General features: G+C 35.3%; 1 protein-coding gene across 1 annotated transcript; it reads left to right on the plus strand.

The window, feature by feature from the left end:
• The first annotated feature begins 1,399 nt into the window (after positions 1–1,399).
• Positions 1,400–18,976, plus strand: prrx1a (paired related homeobox 1a). Its single transcript, XM_022672769.2, has 4 exons — positions 1,400–2,174; positions 10,945–11,120; positions 15,749–15,930; positions 17,962–18,976. The coding sequence occupies exons 1-4, from the start codon at positions 1,922–1,924 to the stop codon at positions 18,092–18,094; spliced, it is 744 nt and encodes a 247-aa protein (XP_022528490.1). The 5' UTR covers positions 1,400–1,921; the 3' UTR covers positions 18,095–18,976.
• Positions 18,977–19,339: the final 363 nt, after the last annotated feature.

The following is a 19,339-nucleotide window of genomic DNA, read 5'->3' on the forward strand; positions in this document are numbered from 1 at the left end:
ACTCCTCTTGAGTCCCATTTTTGACTCAATTTGAAGAGTTTATTAACCGTGTTAACTGTGTTCCTGGACAATTTAGTGAAGGAGCACAAAGATGGGATCCTGTAGAACATCAGAAATAGTGAAACAGAAAAGAAAAGAAAAAAGCCACATTATATATAAGGGATTCTTTTATGCTGTTGCCACATTTTGTAAAAGCTAAACCATTTACTTGAAAGCAAAATTCCCTCTAATCTAAAGAAAATAAAAAAGAAAACAAGAAAACAGGTTAAACTCCTCCAAAGTCAAAAGTCCCACTTTTGACTCAATTTAAAGAGTTTATTACGGTAAAGAAACAAGAAGAAAGAAAAGAAGAAAAAAGCCACATTATATATTTGGGATTCTTTTATGCCGTTATCACATTTTGTAAAAGCTAAACCATTTACTTGAAAGTTAAATTCTCTCTCATCCGAGCAAAAGTCCCACTTTTGACTCAATTTGAAGAGTTTATGAACCGTGTTAACTGTGTTCCTTAAAAGTCTGAGAATTGATTTATTTAAGTGGTAAGTAAGTGGAGTTACATTTTAAGAAATACAAAGGCAAAAAAATTAAGGCAATAGTTTGCATGGACCTTTCTATGTTGGTAGAAAAAAAATAGTTAGAACAACTTAAAATCATAGATTTTAATTTTGATTTAATGTAGTTGTGTTTATTTAAAAATATATAGTAGAATTAACCTAAATATTTTAAGTTAATGGTAGGTGAAAAAAATAAGTTGACATAACTTGGTGTGTTTAGTTACACTATGATAATTTATTTAAGTATATTTTAAGTGGTTTAGACAAGTTCCATTTACTTAAAAGAACAGAAAGTTATTTCAACTCACAAAGATCCATGCAAACTATTGCCTTACTTTTTAAAAGTTTTTTCAACGCCTCATTTTTTTACAGTGTACGGTGAAGGAGCGAAAAGGTAGGATGCTGCAAAATGTCAGAAATAGCAAAACTGAAAAGAAAAGATAAAAAGCCACTTTGTGTAAAGTGACTCTTTTATGTCATTACCACATTGTATGAAGGCTAAACATCTACTTGAAAGCAGAATCACCTCTCATCTGAAGAAAAGAAAAAGGAAAACAAGAAAACACGTGAAACCCCTCCTGAGTCTCACTTTTAACTCACTTTATTTTTCGGAAAAAAAAATGAAAAGAATTCCAGCCGAATCCTCTCAGTGTTTTTGCAGTGGGGTGGGGAATGCGGATCCTGTAAAACGTCAGAAACAGCGAAAAACAGAGGGGAAAAAAAACGTAAAGAAAAGAAAAGAAGCCACATTGCCACGTAATTAGGGCTTCTTATACGTCCATCAACTCTCCCAGGGGCTTCAAACACTCATTTATTTTCCTCTCAAGCACCCCCCCCCCCAACTCCCCTTCACTTCACTTCAGTGCCAGACATTCGCAGTTGTTTGAAGTAGCAGGAGCAGCTCCATGCCCAGGAGAGAGGGAGTGAGTAGGCGAGCAAAAGAGAGAGAGAGAGAAAGAGAGAGAGAGAGAGAGCACATCTGAGTGAGTGCAGTAAAGTCCAGGAGAGTTTGGAAGGAGGCGAATGGTTCCTGTGAGAAGATCAGCGCTGGCTTCATGGTGTTACTGACTCTCCAGAACCTGGAATCCAGAGCAGGTTTTCTGAATTTAACCCCAGAAACGTCTCCACAGGGGGGTCTCTCAGTCTCTCAGCGGAACGGACCCTCAGCCCTGAGGTTTGGGATTCTGCAGCCTGAAGACGGAACTTTTCCAGCAGAAAAATCCAAGCTTCCATGGTTGGGATCTCCAACAGATCCATGTTTGTTGTAACTGAGGATCATTCGGACTCATCTTCACCCAACAAATTCATCCACCCTCTGCCCAGTCCTCTGCCCAGTCCTCTGCCCAGTTCCTTGCCCAGTCCGAGTCATGACTTCTAGCTATGCCCATGTAATGGACAGACCAGCCACGCTGCCCAACCACCGCCTGGAGAGCCCCATCACCGCCAGCCACCTGGACAATTTACAGGCTAAGAAGAACTTCTCGGTGAGCCACCTGCTGGACCTGGAGGACTCGAGGGAGATGGTGGGAGCGCAGGGGGATGAGGGGGCCGCCGAGACGGGCAGGAACATGCTGGAGTCGCCCGGACTGACCAGCGGCAGCGACACCGCGCAGCAAGACAGTAAGATGGAAGCTTTTGTGCTTTTATTTTGGCGGGTTATTTCATTTTAATTTTTTTATTAAATTTAATTTTGAAGGGAAAAAAAACATTGGAACTATTAAAAGCACATACTGTATATATATGTATAAAAAAACACTTTTAAATAAGGCTCATTTTTGAAGAGAGTTTATTAATGGTTAATAATTAGGTTATAAACCATTAATAAGCAGTTAAAACACATAAATAGAAAGGACAACTGTGGCCTGTCGTGAACAAATAATAATTCTACATCTGTTTATACTGTTAAACCCTTAGATCTTATCTTAAACCTAGATTCTTATCTTACTTTGTCTTTTCCATCAGTCAGCATTTACATTTCTGTTAATAACTTTATTCATTTTACTATTGATAATAACATATTAAATTACTAAACTGACTTTCTATATTATTTTATTAAATATTATGAAAACTAATTGTCAATTTTGTTCTTTCTATTGATGAAGCACTATTTATTAAGTGCTTATTCATATTTTTAATGTATATACAACTTCATTTATAACCTCCTTTTTATAAACCCTTTATAAAGGAGCCTTATTTTAAAGTGGTACCCAAATTGCTAACTAATTAAACTAGTGTCTCAGTTCATTATTATTTAAAGCATCCTTAAGCATTAAAATTTGTTAATGTTTAATTATTAAATTATTAAATGATGTCAAAACAAGTGTCAGTTATTAATACTTAGTTGAGACAATGAAACTAACTTAACAATGTTTATTACTTGTACGTACTGTTATTTGTGAAACAATATGACTTTATGACTTTAAAGACTTGATTAAGAAAGCTGAATATATTGAATTAAAATTACTGCATAGTATTATAGTAAAAAATAAAAAATGATTATATAATATTCTAAATAATAATAAAACATGTAAAATTTGAAAATTTACTTAACATAGCTAAACGTATCAACTACTTTAAATGTAGTATCTACAATAATAATAATAATAATAATAATAATAATAATAATAATAATAATAATAATAATAATGAGCACTTTGAGATTTAAAATAAGTATAATTTTGGTTCCTTATAAAGAAAAGAGTTTTATCCTATCAGTCAAAAGTTTGGAAACACCACTTTTATTCTCTTATACAAAAAATATTTTTTTTCATTATTCACTATTACTTTCTTGTAGATTAATATTGAAGACATCAGAACTTTGAAGAAACACATGGGATTAAATGTGCCACTGTGCAAATACTTTTGCATATATATGAATATATACAGTAGTACAATATAAAAGAAAATAACAAAAAAAGTCACAGAAAAACTCTAACTTTGATGCTTTTTTAAATCTTAAGAAATGCTTTAATACTGGGTCGAAAGGTTCCACAATTGTCATAAGTTGTAGAATTTTATTTTAAAGACTTTTTTTTTATTTGTTGGATCAAACGTAAACCGGGTTCTGTCTGTGGGCGTTCCCACAGTAAAAAAAAAAAGATCAACAAATAATAATAGTAAGAAGAAGAAGAAAAGTGATATCAGAGATATCAGTTGGCGCATTAAAAACCTAGTTTTTTTCCTTTTTACAGAGTCAGAATGAGACGAGTTAAAAAGTGAAGAACTGTCTGAAGTTTAGAAAATAAACTGTATTAAAGTATTAAAGTCCTTCATCGACTCACTAAACAGTGACACCGTTCACTAAACAGTGCAGATCTACCTGCGTCTAAAGGAATCATACTAACTAAAGTATAGAGAACCGCTGGAAGATCCTACAATATACAATATACTAAACAGTTAATGAGCCCATTATAAAGCATGACTTTATAATACGGCATATAAAGCAGTTTATATATAAAGATGTATAAACTAAAATGCAACTCAAATAAACACAGAGATTGGAGCAATATTCTATTTATTTACTTACTACTAACAGTTTATTTGGGTACAATGAGACAGGTTCTTTCTATTTCTAGTAAATAAAAAGAAAAATCTTGAGTTTAATATGAGTTTACAGCTTATTATACTCCTATAACCTCCTCATACTGAATTTGACTACAGATATTAATGCTGAGTCATAATTAAACTATATCAGAACCTTGCTTGTTCTTCTTTAGAACAAGCAGATTTATCATTGAGAGATGCTTCCCTTTTATCGCTTTTGAATTCAAAATAAAAGTCTTCAGTCTTAATAAATAATATAAATTATTTTAAACATTATTTTTGAGGTTCAGATATTGTAATTGTAATATACAGTAGTTCAGACAGCTGCCACGGCTGAGATCACTTTAACACAGTTCTAATATAGAAAGCTTTATTTCTTTATTAGTTTCAAATGCATAGGGTTATTAGGGTTAGTATTAATATTAATAATATTTTTCTACATCATATTTAAAAAAATAAATAAAAACAAAACATAAAAGATAAAAGTGGCTTTAAATATTTTTAGAAACATTTTAGTCGTCCATTTGAAAACAAATATCATTTTTTTGGTCGATTTTTATTTTACCAAATTTACAATGCGTCAAAATTTCTTGATAAATGAACCAATAGAAATTCTCCAAAATGACTTGAAATAAACTCTTTTCACATTGACTTTCGTTGAAAGTTAAAAAGGTTTTTTCTCTCTTTTATAAATTCGATGTTTTGGAGATACATGTTTTTCATTGGACAGCAACGAAATAGTCTTTAAATAAAAGATACAGTACGATTGTCGCATGTCATGTCTCTCAGGGGGTCTCTGAGCAGGATGGACCCTCAGCTCTTATATAAAAAGCATGATCCATAAAGTAACTGGTTTTATTTCAGCAACTTAATAAAATAAACCCCAGGAATTAAGACGTATTTTTTAATTATTTATTTTCAAATGATATACAGTTTTTTGGGGTTTGATCATGAAGAAAACACAGCTGTTTTGGCGTAAAACAAGTTTGAGAAGGTTTAAATTGGTAAAAATACTGTTTTTTTTTATCTAACCACAATGTTTAGATTTTAACATGTTTAATGAGTAAAAAACTTTTACTTTTACACCATTAAAAAAAATAATGGATCATAATAAACTGAAAAAAGTGAAGCATATCGCTGCTGTAATGTGAAAAACATGTATCTCCACGTTTGCGTGTTTTAGTTTTCTCGATCATTTATAGCCTGTAGCTGCTCTGAGCTCTGTGTAAATAATTCAGAATGAAAAGACTAATATAAGTCTAATATTAAAATTCATATTTTACATTAAATTCCATTCAAATGTAAGACTATTCATAACTTCTATTGTAAAGTTAGTTTTAGAGATGCATGTTTTTCATGGGACAGCTCACTGTACACCACTGTACCTCCCTATACCTCACTTTACATCATTATACACCACTGTACCTCCCTATACCTCACTTTACATCATTATACATCACTGTACATCCCTGTACCTCACTGTGCCTCACTTTACCTTACTTGACCTCCTTGTACCTCACTATACCTCACTATACCTCACTATAGCTCACTGTATATCCTTGTACCTCCCTTTACCTCACTTTACCTCAATTTTCCTTCTTGTACCTCACTATACCTCACTTTAGCTCACTGTACATCCCTGTACCTCCCTATACCTCACAGTGCCTTACTTTACCTTACTTTTCATTCTTGTACCTCACTATACCTCACTATACATCACTGTATATCCTTGTACCTCCCTTTACCTCACTTAACCTTACTTTACCTCACTATACCTCACTATACCTCACTATAGCTCACTGTACATCCCTGTACCTCCCTATACCTCACTTTACCTTACATTACCTTCTTTTACCTCACTATACCTCACTATAGCTCACTGTACATCCTTGTACCTCCCTATACCTCACTGTGCCTTACTTTACCTTACTTTTCTTTCTTGTACCTCACTATACCTCACTATACCTCACTTTAGCTCACTGTACATCCCTGTACCTCCCTATACCTCACTTTACCTTACTTTTCTTTCTTGTACCTCACTATACCTCACTATACCTCCTTATACATCAATGTACATCACTATACCTCAATGTGCCTCACTTTACCTTACTTTTCTTTCTTGTACCTCACTATACCTCACTATACCTCACTTTAGCTCACTGTACATCCCTGTACCTCCCTATACCTCACTTTACCTTACTTTACCTCCTTGTACCTCACTATACCTCACTATAGCTCACTATACCTCACTGTACCTCCTTATACATCACTATACCTCACTATACCTCCTTATACATCACTGTACATCACTATACCTCACTGTGCCTCACTTTACCTTACTTTTCTTTCTTGTACCTCACTATACCTCACTATACCTCACTATACCTCACTTTAGCTCACTGTACATCCCTGTACCTCCCTATACCTCACTTTACCTTACTTTACCTCCTTGTACCTCACTATACCTCACTATAGCTCACTATACCTCACTGTACATCCCTGTGCCTCACTTTACATCACTGTACTTCTCTTGATGTTACTTTACCTCACTATACCTCACTTCACATCACTATACCTCACTTTACCTCACTATACCACACTATACCACACTACACATCACTTTTAATCCTTTTTAAAAACACTGACACTATCAAAATATATTTATATCAGAGAAATTAAGCAAATCATGCTCTCATTTTAAACTACAGAAATACATAAAATATGGAATTTGTAAACCTTAGTACATTTTTAAGTTTTTTTTTTCCCTAATATGTACAATTGAGCTAATTAATATAAAATGTTATAAAATGTGCTTCATTTCCTATTAAGGTATTAAAGTATTCAGAGTGAATAACGTTCAGTGTGTTAAAGTGTTTGGAGTGTGTGTGTATTGGAGTGTGTGTATGTGTGTGTGTGTGTGAGTGTGTATTGGAGTGTGTGTGTGTGTGTGTTAAAGTGTAGTGAAGTGGATCGGTCGGCACTCAGAGTCGGGTCAGGTTTATTTACCGAGCTGAGATATTTATTTATTTTCAGTCACTCAGGCGCTTTATTTATTTATCTATTTAATGAAGGCTGCTCCGGATTAGTGTGTAAATACTGCCGGTCAGTGTTCAGGCCTGTGATTGGCTGGACGAGAGGTTTTGGTGAATGTGTGTGTCTCAGGAATGTCCTGATAATTCCATCTTATTGAACTTATTGAACTATACATGGACATAACTTTGTTTTTTAATTCTAATTTCAGAATATTAATAATAATTAAAAGTTCACATTTTGTGAAGTCGTTAAAATCCATTACTATGCTAATATGTGATAAAGGTATCATTATATTAGTGTGAATAGTGTGTAAATCAGTGTGAATTAAAGACAATAAAACTTGGGCATTCAACAATAGATGTAATTTAAAACTAAATGAAATATAGGTATAATTTAATTTCAGTTTAATCATCATTTTAAATAAAATACATTTTGTTATTTTTTTTCCACAGCAAATAGATTCAAACAGATAAAAAATATATAGTAATATATATTCAAAGAGAAAGAAGACTTGTCAGTTCTTGTCAGGATTAACGTCTGCTAAAATTATATTAATTCTTAATTTATTTCTTCTTTATTTCTTCATTAGCTACACAAAGCAATATCAGATTAATTCAGTTTAAAATCAGGTTAAATCTATCTAAATCAGTTCTAATCAGTTCTAATCTGTCTAAATAAATTTTAATCAGTTTAAATCTGCCTTAATCAATTTACATCACTTGTAATCAGTTTAAATCTGTTCAAATCAGTTTAAATCACTTTTAATCAGTTTATATCAGGTTAAAATCTGTTTTAAATCTGTTTAAATAGGTTTAAATCTTTTTAAATCAGTTTATATCTGTCTTATTTTTTTTAATCAGTTTAAACATGTTTAAATTAGTTTTAATCAGTTTAAATCTGTCTAAATCACTTTAAATTAGTTTACAATTATTTTAAATTGGTCTAGAAATAGTTTAAATTGGCTTAATTCACTTTAAATCAGTTTAAATCTATCTAAATTAGTTTAAATCAGTTTAAATGACTGTAAAATCACTTTAAATTAGTCTATATCACAGCTCATCCCCTCAGTGCTGCTGAGCAGTGATGGTGAGTGAGGGATGGGTCAGTGTCGCGGGACGGTCTGTACTGGGATCAGTCTGTGTTGTTGGAGTTGGGGGTCTGGTGGGGGTGGGGTAATTGATTCGTCACCCCGTCTCAGCGCGGGTTATGGGGTGATCTGAGGGGTGATTGATGGGTTTGAGGGCCTGATCTGGGGTCTGTTAAAGGCCGGGCTGGAGATAAAGCCCCCCGTGCAGCGCTGTTCACAGTGATTAGAGGACGTGTGATCTAATAGAGTCTAATAGATCTGCTGCTCCTGCTGCTGCACTAATCACACACAGCACACAGAGGTAGATCATCCTCACCATCACATACACTCCTGAAGAAGCCTGCTTATATTTATAGAAATATTTATAAAATATGTTTAGTATTACCCTGCATTTAAATATATAGTCTAATTCAGCATGGCCTTATTTACAAAGACAAAACAACAAGTATAAACACAATTTATATTAAAAATATATTATTATTATTATTATTATTATTATTATTATTATTATTATTATTATTATTATTATTATTATTATTATTATTATTATTATATAAAATTATTATATTTTTTCTTAATCAGCACTGACCACACATCCTCATCATTAGTAGAGCATATCTCTGAACCATCTACCTGGGTAAACATTTGTATATTTCTGTATTTTTTTATTCTAAAATATAAATCTCAATTAATTTCACTTAATATATTCAACTCAGGTTGAATCAGGTTATTGTTCTTTATATTATCTTAATATTTCATGATGAATGAAACAGTAGAAAGGCTTCAAAATGACCTGAAATAAAGTATTTTACATTTCTATTAAAGATTAGTTGTTTTTTTTTCTCCTGTAAAGTAATTGTTTTGGAGATACAAGGTTTTTGATCTGACAGTGATGATATCTAAAGGCAAATTAATTTTACACTGTATAGATGGACATAATATTGTTTATTATAACATTAGTTTACATTTTTGTTATAATATATATAGCTCTGGAAAAAAAACAAGAGACAATTATGATTTTTAATCATTTGATTTTACCAAATTGAAAACCTCTGGAATATAATCAAGAGGAAGATGGATGATCACAAGCCATCAAACCACCAAACTGAACTGCTTGAATTTTTGCACCAGGACTAAAGCAGCATAAAGTTATCCAAAAGCAGTGTGTAAGACTGGTGGAGGAGAACATGACAAGATGCATTAAAACTGTGATTAAAAACCAGGGTTATTCCACCAAATATTGATTTCTAAACTCTTAAAACTTTTTGAATAAGAACTTTTTTTTTCTTTACATTATTTGGGGTCTGAAAGCTCTGCATCTTTTTTGTTATTTCAGCCATTTCTCTGCAAATTTCTGCAAATAAATGCTCTAAATGACAATGTTTTTATTTGGAATTTGGGAGAAATGTTGTCTGTAGTTTATAGAATAAAACAACAATGTTCATTTTACTCAAACATAAACCTATAAATAGCAAAATCAGAGAAACTCTCTGGTCTCGTATTTTGTTTCAGAGCTGTATGTGCAGTTATTCAGTTATTCAGTCCAGTCTGGCCCACTTTGTATTTGGACTTAGCTGCACTAAAACGTCGCTTAAGCCCACTAAAGGACATTTACATGGTCTGTTCTTTAAATAACTATTTCTAAACTGAAGTTTAAAGAGATTTAGTTTAATATTAGGGTCCTTACACAACACTGTAAACCTGGATGAGTTTAATTTATTTTAATAATTTGAGGAAATCAATTGCCTTAGATTTTTTTAGGTAAGATATGTTTACTGAAAACTTGAGTTCTTTAAACTTAAATCTTTAAAGTATTATGCCTATTAAGTTTTTTTCTTTGTACATTAATTATATTTTAAATTTTAGGTCAGGTGAATAAAAAATATTTTGTTTTTAGTCTTCTATTAAATTTATTTCAAATAAAATCAGATGAAGAAAGAAAACGCTATATATAAAATTAACAGTATTATAGTAGAGGTTAATCATAATATATGATCTACAAGTTTACCTAACCTTTAAACTTGTACCCTGGGGAATGACTACACACTAATGTTGGGTAGTGGTAACCGACCAGTATGCAAATAGATGGTGCTAGAAGCCAGTGGCAATTGGCTAAACTCAAATATTTCATTTCAATGTATATGTAGCCTCAAATGTTCATTTAATTCAGTTTATTTGAATAAAGCTTGGAAATATTCAAACCATCACTGATTGGTGGAAACTTCACACTTAGACTTCGAGCAGCTTGTACTGTGTGTCTCTTCACTCTTCCTCCAGACTCTGCTCCCTTAATTTACAAATGAAATGTAAAATTTACTGATGATCAGTGATGGTTTGGAGAGACATGTCATCTGCTGGTGTTGATCCACTGTGTTTTATTATCAAGTCTAAAGTCAGTGCAGTTTTGTTTCCCCACAAAATCTTACAGCACTTCATGCTTCCCTCTGCTACTGACAACTTTTATGGAAATGCGGATTTCATTTTCCAGCAGGACTTTGCACACTGCCCACACTGCCAAAAGTACCGACTGGTCTTATATAATATTCTAATTTTCTGAGACACTGATTTTTGTGTTTTCGTTAGCTGTAATTCATAATCATCAACAATAAAAGTAATAAACACTTAAAATAGATCACTCTGTGTGTAATACATCTATATAATATAACTTTTCAATGATATTACATTTTTTTGAGATGCACTAGTAATTGTGTATTGTGTGTGTTTCAGGTGAGCAGCTGAACTCGGAGGAGAAGAAGAAGCGTAAGCAGCGCAGGAACCGGACCACGTTTAACAGCAGTCAGCTGCAGGCGCTGGAGCGAGTGTTCGAGAGGACGCACTACCCCGACGCCTTCGTCAGAGAGGACCTGGCCCGCAGGGTCAATCTCACCGAGGCCCGGGTACAGGTCAGTCCCCCCAAACCCCCATATACACCCCTGCAGTACAGTACACAGAATTATTCACTATTAAACACTAATTACTCACCAGCTACTGTACCGTCTCTAACAATATTAATTCAGTATCTACTATCAATTATTCAGAATACACTGATTAATTCAGTAACCATTATACATTTTCATTGTCCGCTATGAATCGTTCAGTTTACACAACTTAATCAGTTAATCATGATTACTTCCACTATGAACTATTCAGCACCTAACATCATTTATTCAGTATTCACTATCAATTATACTGTACTTTCTATAAATCATTCAGTATCCATTATGAATTATATTGTTTACTACAGGGGTGTCTAAACTACGGCCCGCGGGCCATTTGCGGCCCGTTTTCCTTTTTGGAGCGGCCCACGAGGTATTTTAGAAATAGAATGAAAGTTGGCCCGCTGTTAAGCAGGTTTTTATAATGTGAGATTCAAAGTTTGAACGCTAGGTTTCAGTAACGGGCCAAAGAGTCTAAAAGCGGAGAGAGTGCGCATTTCTAGCACAGAAAAACGAGGCCAAAGAGTCTAAAAGCGGAGAGAGTGTGCATTTCTAGCGCAGAAAAACGGGGCCAAAGAGTCTAAAAGCGGAGGAATGCTCATTTCTAGCGCTGAAAAAATGGGGCAAAAGAGTCTAAAAGCGGAGAGGGTGCGCATTTCTAGCGCAGAAAAACGAGGCAAAGAGTCTAAAAGCAGAGTGAGTGCGCATTTCTAGCGCAGAAAAACGGGGCCAAAGAGTCTAAAAGCAGAGAGAGTGCGCAGTTCTAGCGCAGAAAAACGGGGCCAAAGAGTCTAAAAGCGGAGAGGGTGCACATTTCTAGCGCAGAGAAACGGGGCCAAAGAGTCTAAAAGCGGAGAGAGTGCGCATTTCTAGCACAGAAAAACAGGCCAAAGAGTCTAAAAGCGGAGAGAGTGCGCATTTCCAGCGCGGAAAACGGGGCAAAGAGTCTAAAAGTTGCCGTAATTAAGGAGTTTTATATTAAGAGACATCATGAAATTAAACATCAATGTGAAAAATCTTAGTTTACACAACACTGTCTAAGATAAAGATAGTTAGTCAAGTAAAATGGTGTGTAAATGAAATAATCAAGAAAAAAGTATTATTTAAAGTGGCATATTTCATTATTTGTTTTATTACAGAGTCTGTGGCCCGTGACTTCAAATATATTTCTCCTTCTGGCCCCCAACAAAAAAAGTTTGGACACCCCTTGTTTACTTTGTATTCCACTATGAATTGATTAAGATCTACAATGGATTGTGTAGTACTTAGTATGGATAATTTAGTATTCATTATGAATTATTCAGGATCTGCTATGAGTTATACATCACTTACTTTGGATTATTCAGTATCCGTTGTGAATTAATCCGGATCTGTTGTAATTTGTGCAGTGTTTACTATGGATTACAGTGCTTACAGTATCCAATATGAATTCTTTAGGATATGCTATGTATTAAGCAGTACTTATTTTTACTAATTCAGAATACAGGGATCTACTGTAAATTGTGCAGCTTTTACTATGTTTTTTTCACTATCCACTATGAATTCTTTAGGATCTGCTATGTATTATACAGTGTTTACAATAAATAGTTCAATATTGATTATGAATTATTTTGGATACATTATGCATTCATCAGTGTGTACTATGGAGTACAGTTCAGATGTACAATGAATTATACAGTATTTATTATGGATCATTTAGTATCCACTATGAATGACTTAGGAAGCACTATGAATTATACAGTAGTTACTATATATAGATCATTCAATATCCGTTATAAATTATTCAGGATATATTAGGAATTCTTTAGTATGTACTATAGATTATTCAAGATCTACCATGAATTATACTGTACTCACTATGGATAATTCGGTATCCATTATGAATTATTCAGGATCTACTCAGAATGTTGGTTAGCTGTACTTTACTGGAGTAATTATACTTCAGACAACTTTACTAACTTCTTACATTTTCACACAATTATCTGAACTTTCTACTCCTTACATTTTAAAAATAGCCTCCTTAATCCAAGAACATAGCAGACGTATGTAGTCTAGTATGAAGATGATCCGTGCTGAGACTCAAGAGAACTCCAGACAAACTCCAAATGTTTCAACTAAGCTTTAACTTAAAATATATTTGAAGTCACGGGCCACAGACTCTATAATAAAACAAATAATGAAATATACCACTTTAAATAATATTTTTTTCCTGATTATTTTCATTTACACACCATTTTACTTGACTAACTATCTTTATCTATCTTAGACAGTGTTGTGTAAATTAAGATTTTTCAAATTGATGTTTCATTTCATGATATCTCTTAATATTAAACTCCTTAATTACAGCAACTTTTAGACTCTTTGGCCCGTTTTTCTGTGCTAGAAATGCGCACTCTCTCCGCTTTTAGACTCTTTGCCCCGTTTTTCTGCGCTAGAAATGCGCACCCTCTCCGCTTTTAGACTCTTTGGCCCGTTTTTCTGTGCTAGAAATGCGCACCCTCTCCGCTTTTAGACTCTTTGGCCCGTTTTTCTGTGCTAGAAATGCGCACTCTCTCCGCTTTTAGACTCTTTGCCCCGTTTTTCTGCGCTAGAAATGCGCACCCTCTCCGCTTTTAGACTCTTTGGCCCGTTTTTCTGTGCTAGAAATGCGCACTCACTCCGCTTTTAGACTCTTTGCCCCGTTTTTCTGCGCTAGAAATGCGCACCCTCTCCGCTTTTAGACTCTTTGGCCTGTTTTTCTACGCTAGAAATGCCGGTTTCTGACACCTAGCGTTCAAACTTTGAATCTCACATTATAAAAACCTGCTTAACAGCGGGCCAACTTTCATTCTATTTCTAAAATACCTCGTGGGCCGCTCCAAAAAACGGAAATGGGCCGCAAATGGCCCGCGGGCCGTAGTTTGGACACCCCTGCATTATGGCTTTTAGAAAAATGTTTTTTGGGGGGTAGGGGGTAGTGCACTATAGGGCTTTCTGGTTCGGCCTAAGCTTTTGTCCCTAATAGCATTTTTTTCCCCTTACATTACTTTTACTTTTATACTTTTGAAATCAGTACTTTTACACTTTTACTTAAAGCTTAAAGCTTTTAACTTGAGTTGATACTTCAGCTTCTACAGAAGTATTTTAAACCTTAGTATCTATACTTCTACCTACAGAGTAATGAATATCCATACTTTTCACAACTTTGATGGCTATGAGTGGTTGTAGTAGCTGGAGTTGAACGTTTGAGGGTCACCTGCTGAGGCAGCTGTTAATGAGACGGAGTTGATAGCTGAATGTGTGTAATGTAATTTGTATGCTGGCTGCTGAAACAGAAGAACTCAAACCCAAACACACACAGATCTGACTTCCACTGAGTTCATTATGTCAGAATGAGCCATACACTTTTTTTGCCCAGTCTCTTTCTTATAATTAATTCATAAACACTGACCTTAACTGAGGCAAGTGAGACCTGCAGTTCTTTAAATGTTGTTCTGGATTCTTTTGTGACCTCCTGGATGAGCTGTCCATGACCCTTTGGAGTCATTTTGGTTGGCCGGTGACCGGTGACTTCTGTAGAAGCAGGTTTATTTTTGTTCCATGTTTTCTTCATTTGTGAATAATACCTCTCTCTGTGGTTCTCTGGAGTCTCAAAGCTTTCAAAATGACTTTGACTTAACTTTTTCCAGACTGATAGATGAACAATGACTTTTGAGATCTTTTATCTGCTTCATGTTGTCAGACAGGTTCTATTTAAGTGATTTCTTGATTCTACAGGTGTGGCAGTAATCAGGCCTGATTATGGTTAGTAGTGAAATTAAACTCAGCTTTTCAGTGCGATTAACACTTTTTCACAAAGGGCTAGATTAGTTTAGAGAGCTTTTGTCCCTTAATAAATATAATTAAGATCATAATCCTATACTTAACCCTAACCTTAACTCTTAATCAATCCTAAAATCTAACCCTAAACTTAACCCTGACCCTAATCCTAACCTTAACTTTAAATCTAACTCTAAACCCAATGCTAAAATGTTAAGATTAGAGTTTGGGTAAGAGTTGGATGTTGGGTTACTTTAAATAGAGAATCATTTACTTTCACCTTTCAGTTCAATTACATTTAATAGACATGTAGTTGAATATAAGTTGAGCATCATCCAACGGACCGTTCAAGTAATGTGTTACCCATAATATAAAATGACTTTTTCTATTTATTCAGGGTATATTTGTTTGATATTAAAGTTTGTTTGATTATCACAGCACTGTACCTTATGTCTAAATATACTTCTGCTGAAGTAGCATTCTTCTATATTAAGTTGCACTTATTGTCAGACACAGATGTGCACATCCGCACACACACACACAGCTAGCATGTGTATCAACAATTACCATATATGATAAACAGCGCTAATATAAATCTAAATAAACAGTGTGATCAGATAATCTTCATTTCATTGCTATATAAGATGTGGTTTCCTGTGTGAGCTCATATTAACCCCGTGTTTAATCTCCAGTCCCCGGAGGGGGGGGGGGGGGGGGGGAGGAGGTGTGGAGCTTCTGTCTCTGCAGAGTGAGCTGCTATCTTTCTCACTGGGCTGAATTTCTCTCTGTTTTCTCAGGTGTGGTTTCAGAACCGCCGGGCCAAGTTCCGGCGTAACGAGAGAGCCATGCTGGCCAGTAAAAACGCCTCGCTGCTCAAGTCCTACTCAGGAGACGTCACGTCGGTGGAACAGCCCATAGTGCCCCGGCCTGCCCCCCGACCCAGCGACTACCTGTCCTGGGGGGGCTCAGCTCCATACAGGTAACAGCATCTGTGATAATATTAATAATAATCATCTTTATTTGAAGAGCACATAAATACTGTATACATATATAAAGCACCACTCTTCTCATTCAATGTGTTTTTCTTTATTTTTATATTGTAAATTTAATATCAAAGAATATACTAAAGCTATACAGTAACCAGAATATGTTTTATACTTTAGATTTATCTTTAAGGACAGATCTGCACACTCATGGTTTTAATTTTAATCTCAGTGTCTTCATGAGGGAGAGTCACCTGGAATCATTTTCTCGGCGTCTTGAAAGAAGGAGTTCCTGGAGGTGCTGAACAATAGTTGCTGCTTTTCCTTCACGCTGTGAAGCTCCAGCTCATCCCAATTAAATCCCCTCAAATCACCATCTTAGATGGGTTAAACACTTTTTTGTTGTTTACTACACATATTCCACATAATAATGTGTCTCTTAATTATTTTCATATTTTTATGTCTTTAATATTAATCTACAATGTAGATTAAATATAATAAATTAAACAAAAAGATAACAAAGAAAGAAAAACATTGAATAAAAAGATGTTTCCAAACTTTTGACTGGTACACAGAGAAAAACAATAAAAAAATGGTTACCCAGAAAAAATTATGCAATATTTAAAAATAATGGCAATATATTGTGTCATTTATGCATGAACATGAGCTGCTTACTAAAGTTATCTGATTACATTTGATTTAATTTAATAAATTTAAAAAACTGCAAATAAAAATATGGATAAAAATTAATAATACAAAAAAATATTAAAAGAGACTATCTTCATCTATTTTTTAGTACTCAGCAGGTCCCCATAATCTACAGTCATCACAAAGTAGCCATTTATTCCTATATAAAGGATTCTACAGGTTGTGAGGATGGTGTTCCTCAGGGCTACATTCTGGATCCTACATTAAAGCTGTACAGCTCTAATTTAATTTTGCATTCATAGGTTAATAATCTTCACATTGAGTATTAATTCTTAACTAATCTAATAGTTTATTTACACTATCCTTTATAAACATGTTTCAATAATGACTGAACATCTAGATTACGTCTTTTTTTAATGCTAATTTGTACAGTTTTAATTTGTACTGATTTGTCGAAATCATCTATTTAAAGGTTCCCAAAAAATATTTGGAAATGGATTGAGGAAAAGCACATACTACACATAGTGTACATACAGTAATGGCTAGAGAATCTTTACTGTCTTTAAACATCAAAAAGCTGGGCTCCCAGTGGTCCAGCAGGCAAAGCGCTGCCACTATGATCAGGAGTTTTCTGGTTCGAGTCCTGTTCATGTAGCTTGCCATCAGCTGCCGGAGCCCTGAGAGAGCATGACTGGCCTTGCTCTTTCTGGGTGTGTAAAGTAGATGGCGCTCTTTCCTCTCATTACTCCTAGGGTGATGTGGATCAGCAGAAGGCTGCATCTGTGAGCTGATGTATTGGAACCGAGTCACTGCACTTTTCTTCAAGCTTTAGCACTGTGATGCTAGTTTTAAAAGAGGTGGTGGCTGACTTCACATGTGTTGGAGGAGGCATGTGCTAGTCTTCACCCTCCTGGTGTGTTGTGTGTGAAAATGGGAAAAATTTCTAAAAGCTAATTTACGCTCGTTCATAAACACAGTTCTTTAAAGAGGCTTTACTAAAGGGTTCTTTAGGGAACTTGAGGGTCACGGTTGTTTTTAGGCGGGGAGGGAGTACAGGGGAGAGGGTATTTACTAGCTTTCTGAATATTGGTAGTAATGTGTTTGACACATGTTGGCGCGGGCTGCACATTCTTTATCGCTGATGAATGTTGTTGTGGTTGTGGTTGATTGTGCGTAGGTCAGGCAATGAAAACGTAACGACCTCTTTGCCGTTTCGCCTCGAAGTTAAGCGTCCTAATTTCCCGAGGCTCGGGGAAGGGGGCTATTAGACTGGGTTGTGCTGGGGGTTTTTCTTGCGGTGCTCGTAAATGTTTTGCTCAAAGGGGAAAATAAAAAAGCCTCCCTGACTTTAAATCCTGACCTTTGCTCTTCTCTTCTAGTGCGATGGCGAGCTACTCGCCGTCCTGCGCCAACAACAACACGGCACAGGGCGTGAACATGGCCAACAGCATCGCCAACCTGAGACTGAAGGCCAAGGAGTACAGCCTGAACCAGGTGCCCACCGTCAACTGAGGGGACGCCGTTTACGGGGACGCTGTTTGGCGCTAAGAAAAACGTTGGGCGGACGATAAAAATAACCATAACGGTAATGATAGCGTTAACTGTTGAGCCAAAAATGAAAGAAAGATCCTGCCAGTCTCCGTCTTCATACAGATGAATGATGTGTACTCACTACTCACTGTGTGCCTTACGTTGTGCATCATGGCCTTCTTTTGGACGTATCGGTATCAGAAGAGAAGAATAACGGGACTCATCCTGGATGTTAAAGCGAAACGAAGCGGGAGGAAAGCCCAGACACTCTAAAACATTGATTTACCTAAGATACGATATGTCATGTTTTGGGCAGTCGCTGAAGACATGTGGGGAAAGATTTTTTGGAGAACACAAAGCGAAGGGCCAAATGGAAAGTCTGTGTTTTCGAGTTCGCCAAAGCTACATGGGCGTCGCTCAGGCAGGTTCTGGAAAACGCAGCTGATCGCGGGGAAGCGATGACCTCTCTGGAATCCGGCTGAAGACTTTTTTTTTTCTTTTTGTTTCGGGGAGTCTTCAGGATTTTTCCTTGATTTCCCAAGAGACCCACAGCTCAGTATAATCACTGCCAAGACTTTGCTGTGTTCTTCAATAACTGGGTAAAACGTTGTTTTTTTTTAAGCTCTGTAATAAACGTATTATGATTTCACGTCGGGTTTCGATTGACACGCAGTGGATTGATGAGGATTCTGGTGTGCGTACGCCATCCTGTATCATTGGGAACTAAGCCATCTCTCTCTAAAGACTCTCTCTAAAGCCCAGAAGCCTTACCCTGTGTGTACTGTATACTGCCTGAGTATATCTGAAAAAAATGTCATTTTACTATGCAATAAAAAAACATGCGAAAGCAGTGTAATGCAGAAACTTTCGCAGGATTAGTGTGTTTTAATTTGTGCTTTAGCCTCACTGGAATTTCATGGTTGCATTTTTTGCAAACAATTTCAAGACTTTTGAAAGTTTGAAAGAACATTCAAAAAAGTTATGATGAAACTGGCTCTCATCAGGACCACTCTAGAAAAGTAAAAGCAAGAGTTCCCTCTGTTGCACAGTTTAAGTTTATCAGAGTTACCAGCCTCAAAAACCACAAGTTAACAGCTCCCCATATCATGTTTCTACATGATTCCTTATGTGTTCCTTCATAGTCTGGATGAATTCAGTAAATGTAGGAAAAATAAAAACTGAATGAATGAAGAAAGTACTGCATATGAAATACTATTTACTATTTTT

Source organism: Astyanax mexicanus, chromosome 18 (assembly GCF_023375975.1).
Source record: "Astyanax mexicanus isolate ESR-SI-001 chromosome 18, AstMex3_surface, whole genome shotgun sequence".
NCBI classification, from domain to species: domain Eukaryota; kingdom Metazoa; phylum Chordata; class Actinopteri; order Characiformes; family Acestrorhamphidae; genus Astyanax; species Astyanax mexicanus.

Excerpts from the sequence above, each read along its gene's own strand:
- prrx1a (XM_022672769.2), top strand. The coding sequence starts at position 1,922 with ATGACTTCTAGCTATGCCCATGTAATGGACAGACCAGCCACGCTGCCC. Across the intron at positions 11,121-15,748 it reads TCACCGAGGCCCGGGTACAG|GTGTGGTTTCAGAACCGCCG; the intron begins GTCAGTCCCCCC and ends CTGTTTTCTCAG. Across the intron at positions 15,931-17,961 it reads GGGGGCTCAGCTCCATACAG|TGCGATGGCGAGCTACTCGC; the intron begins GTAACAGCATCT and ends CTTCTCTTCTAG.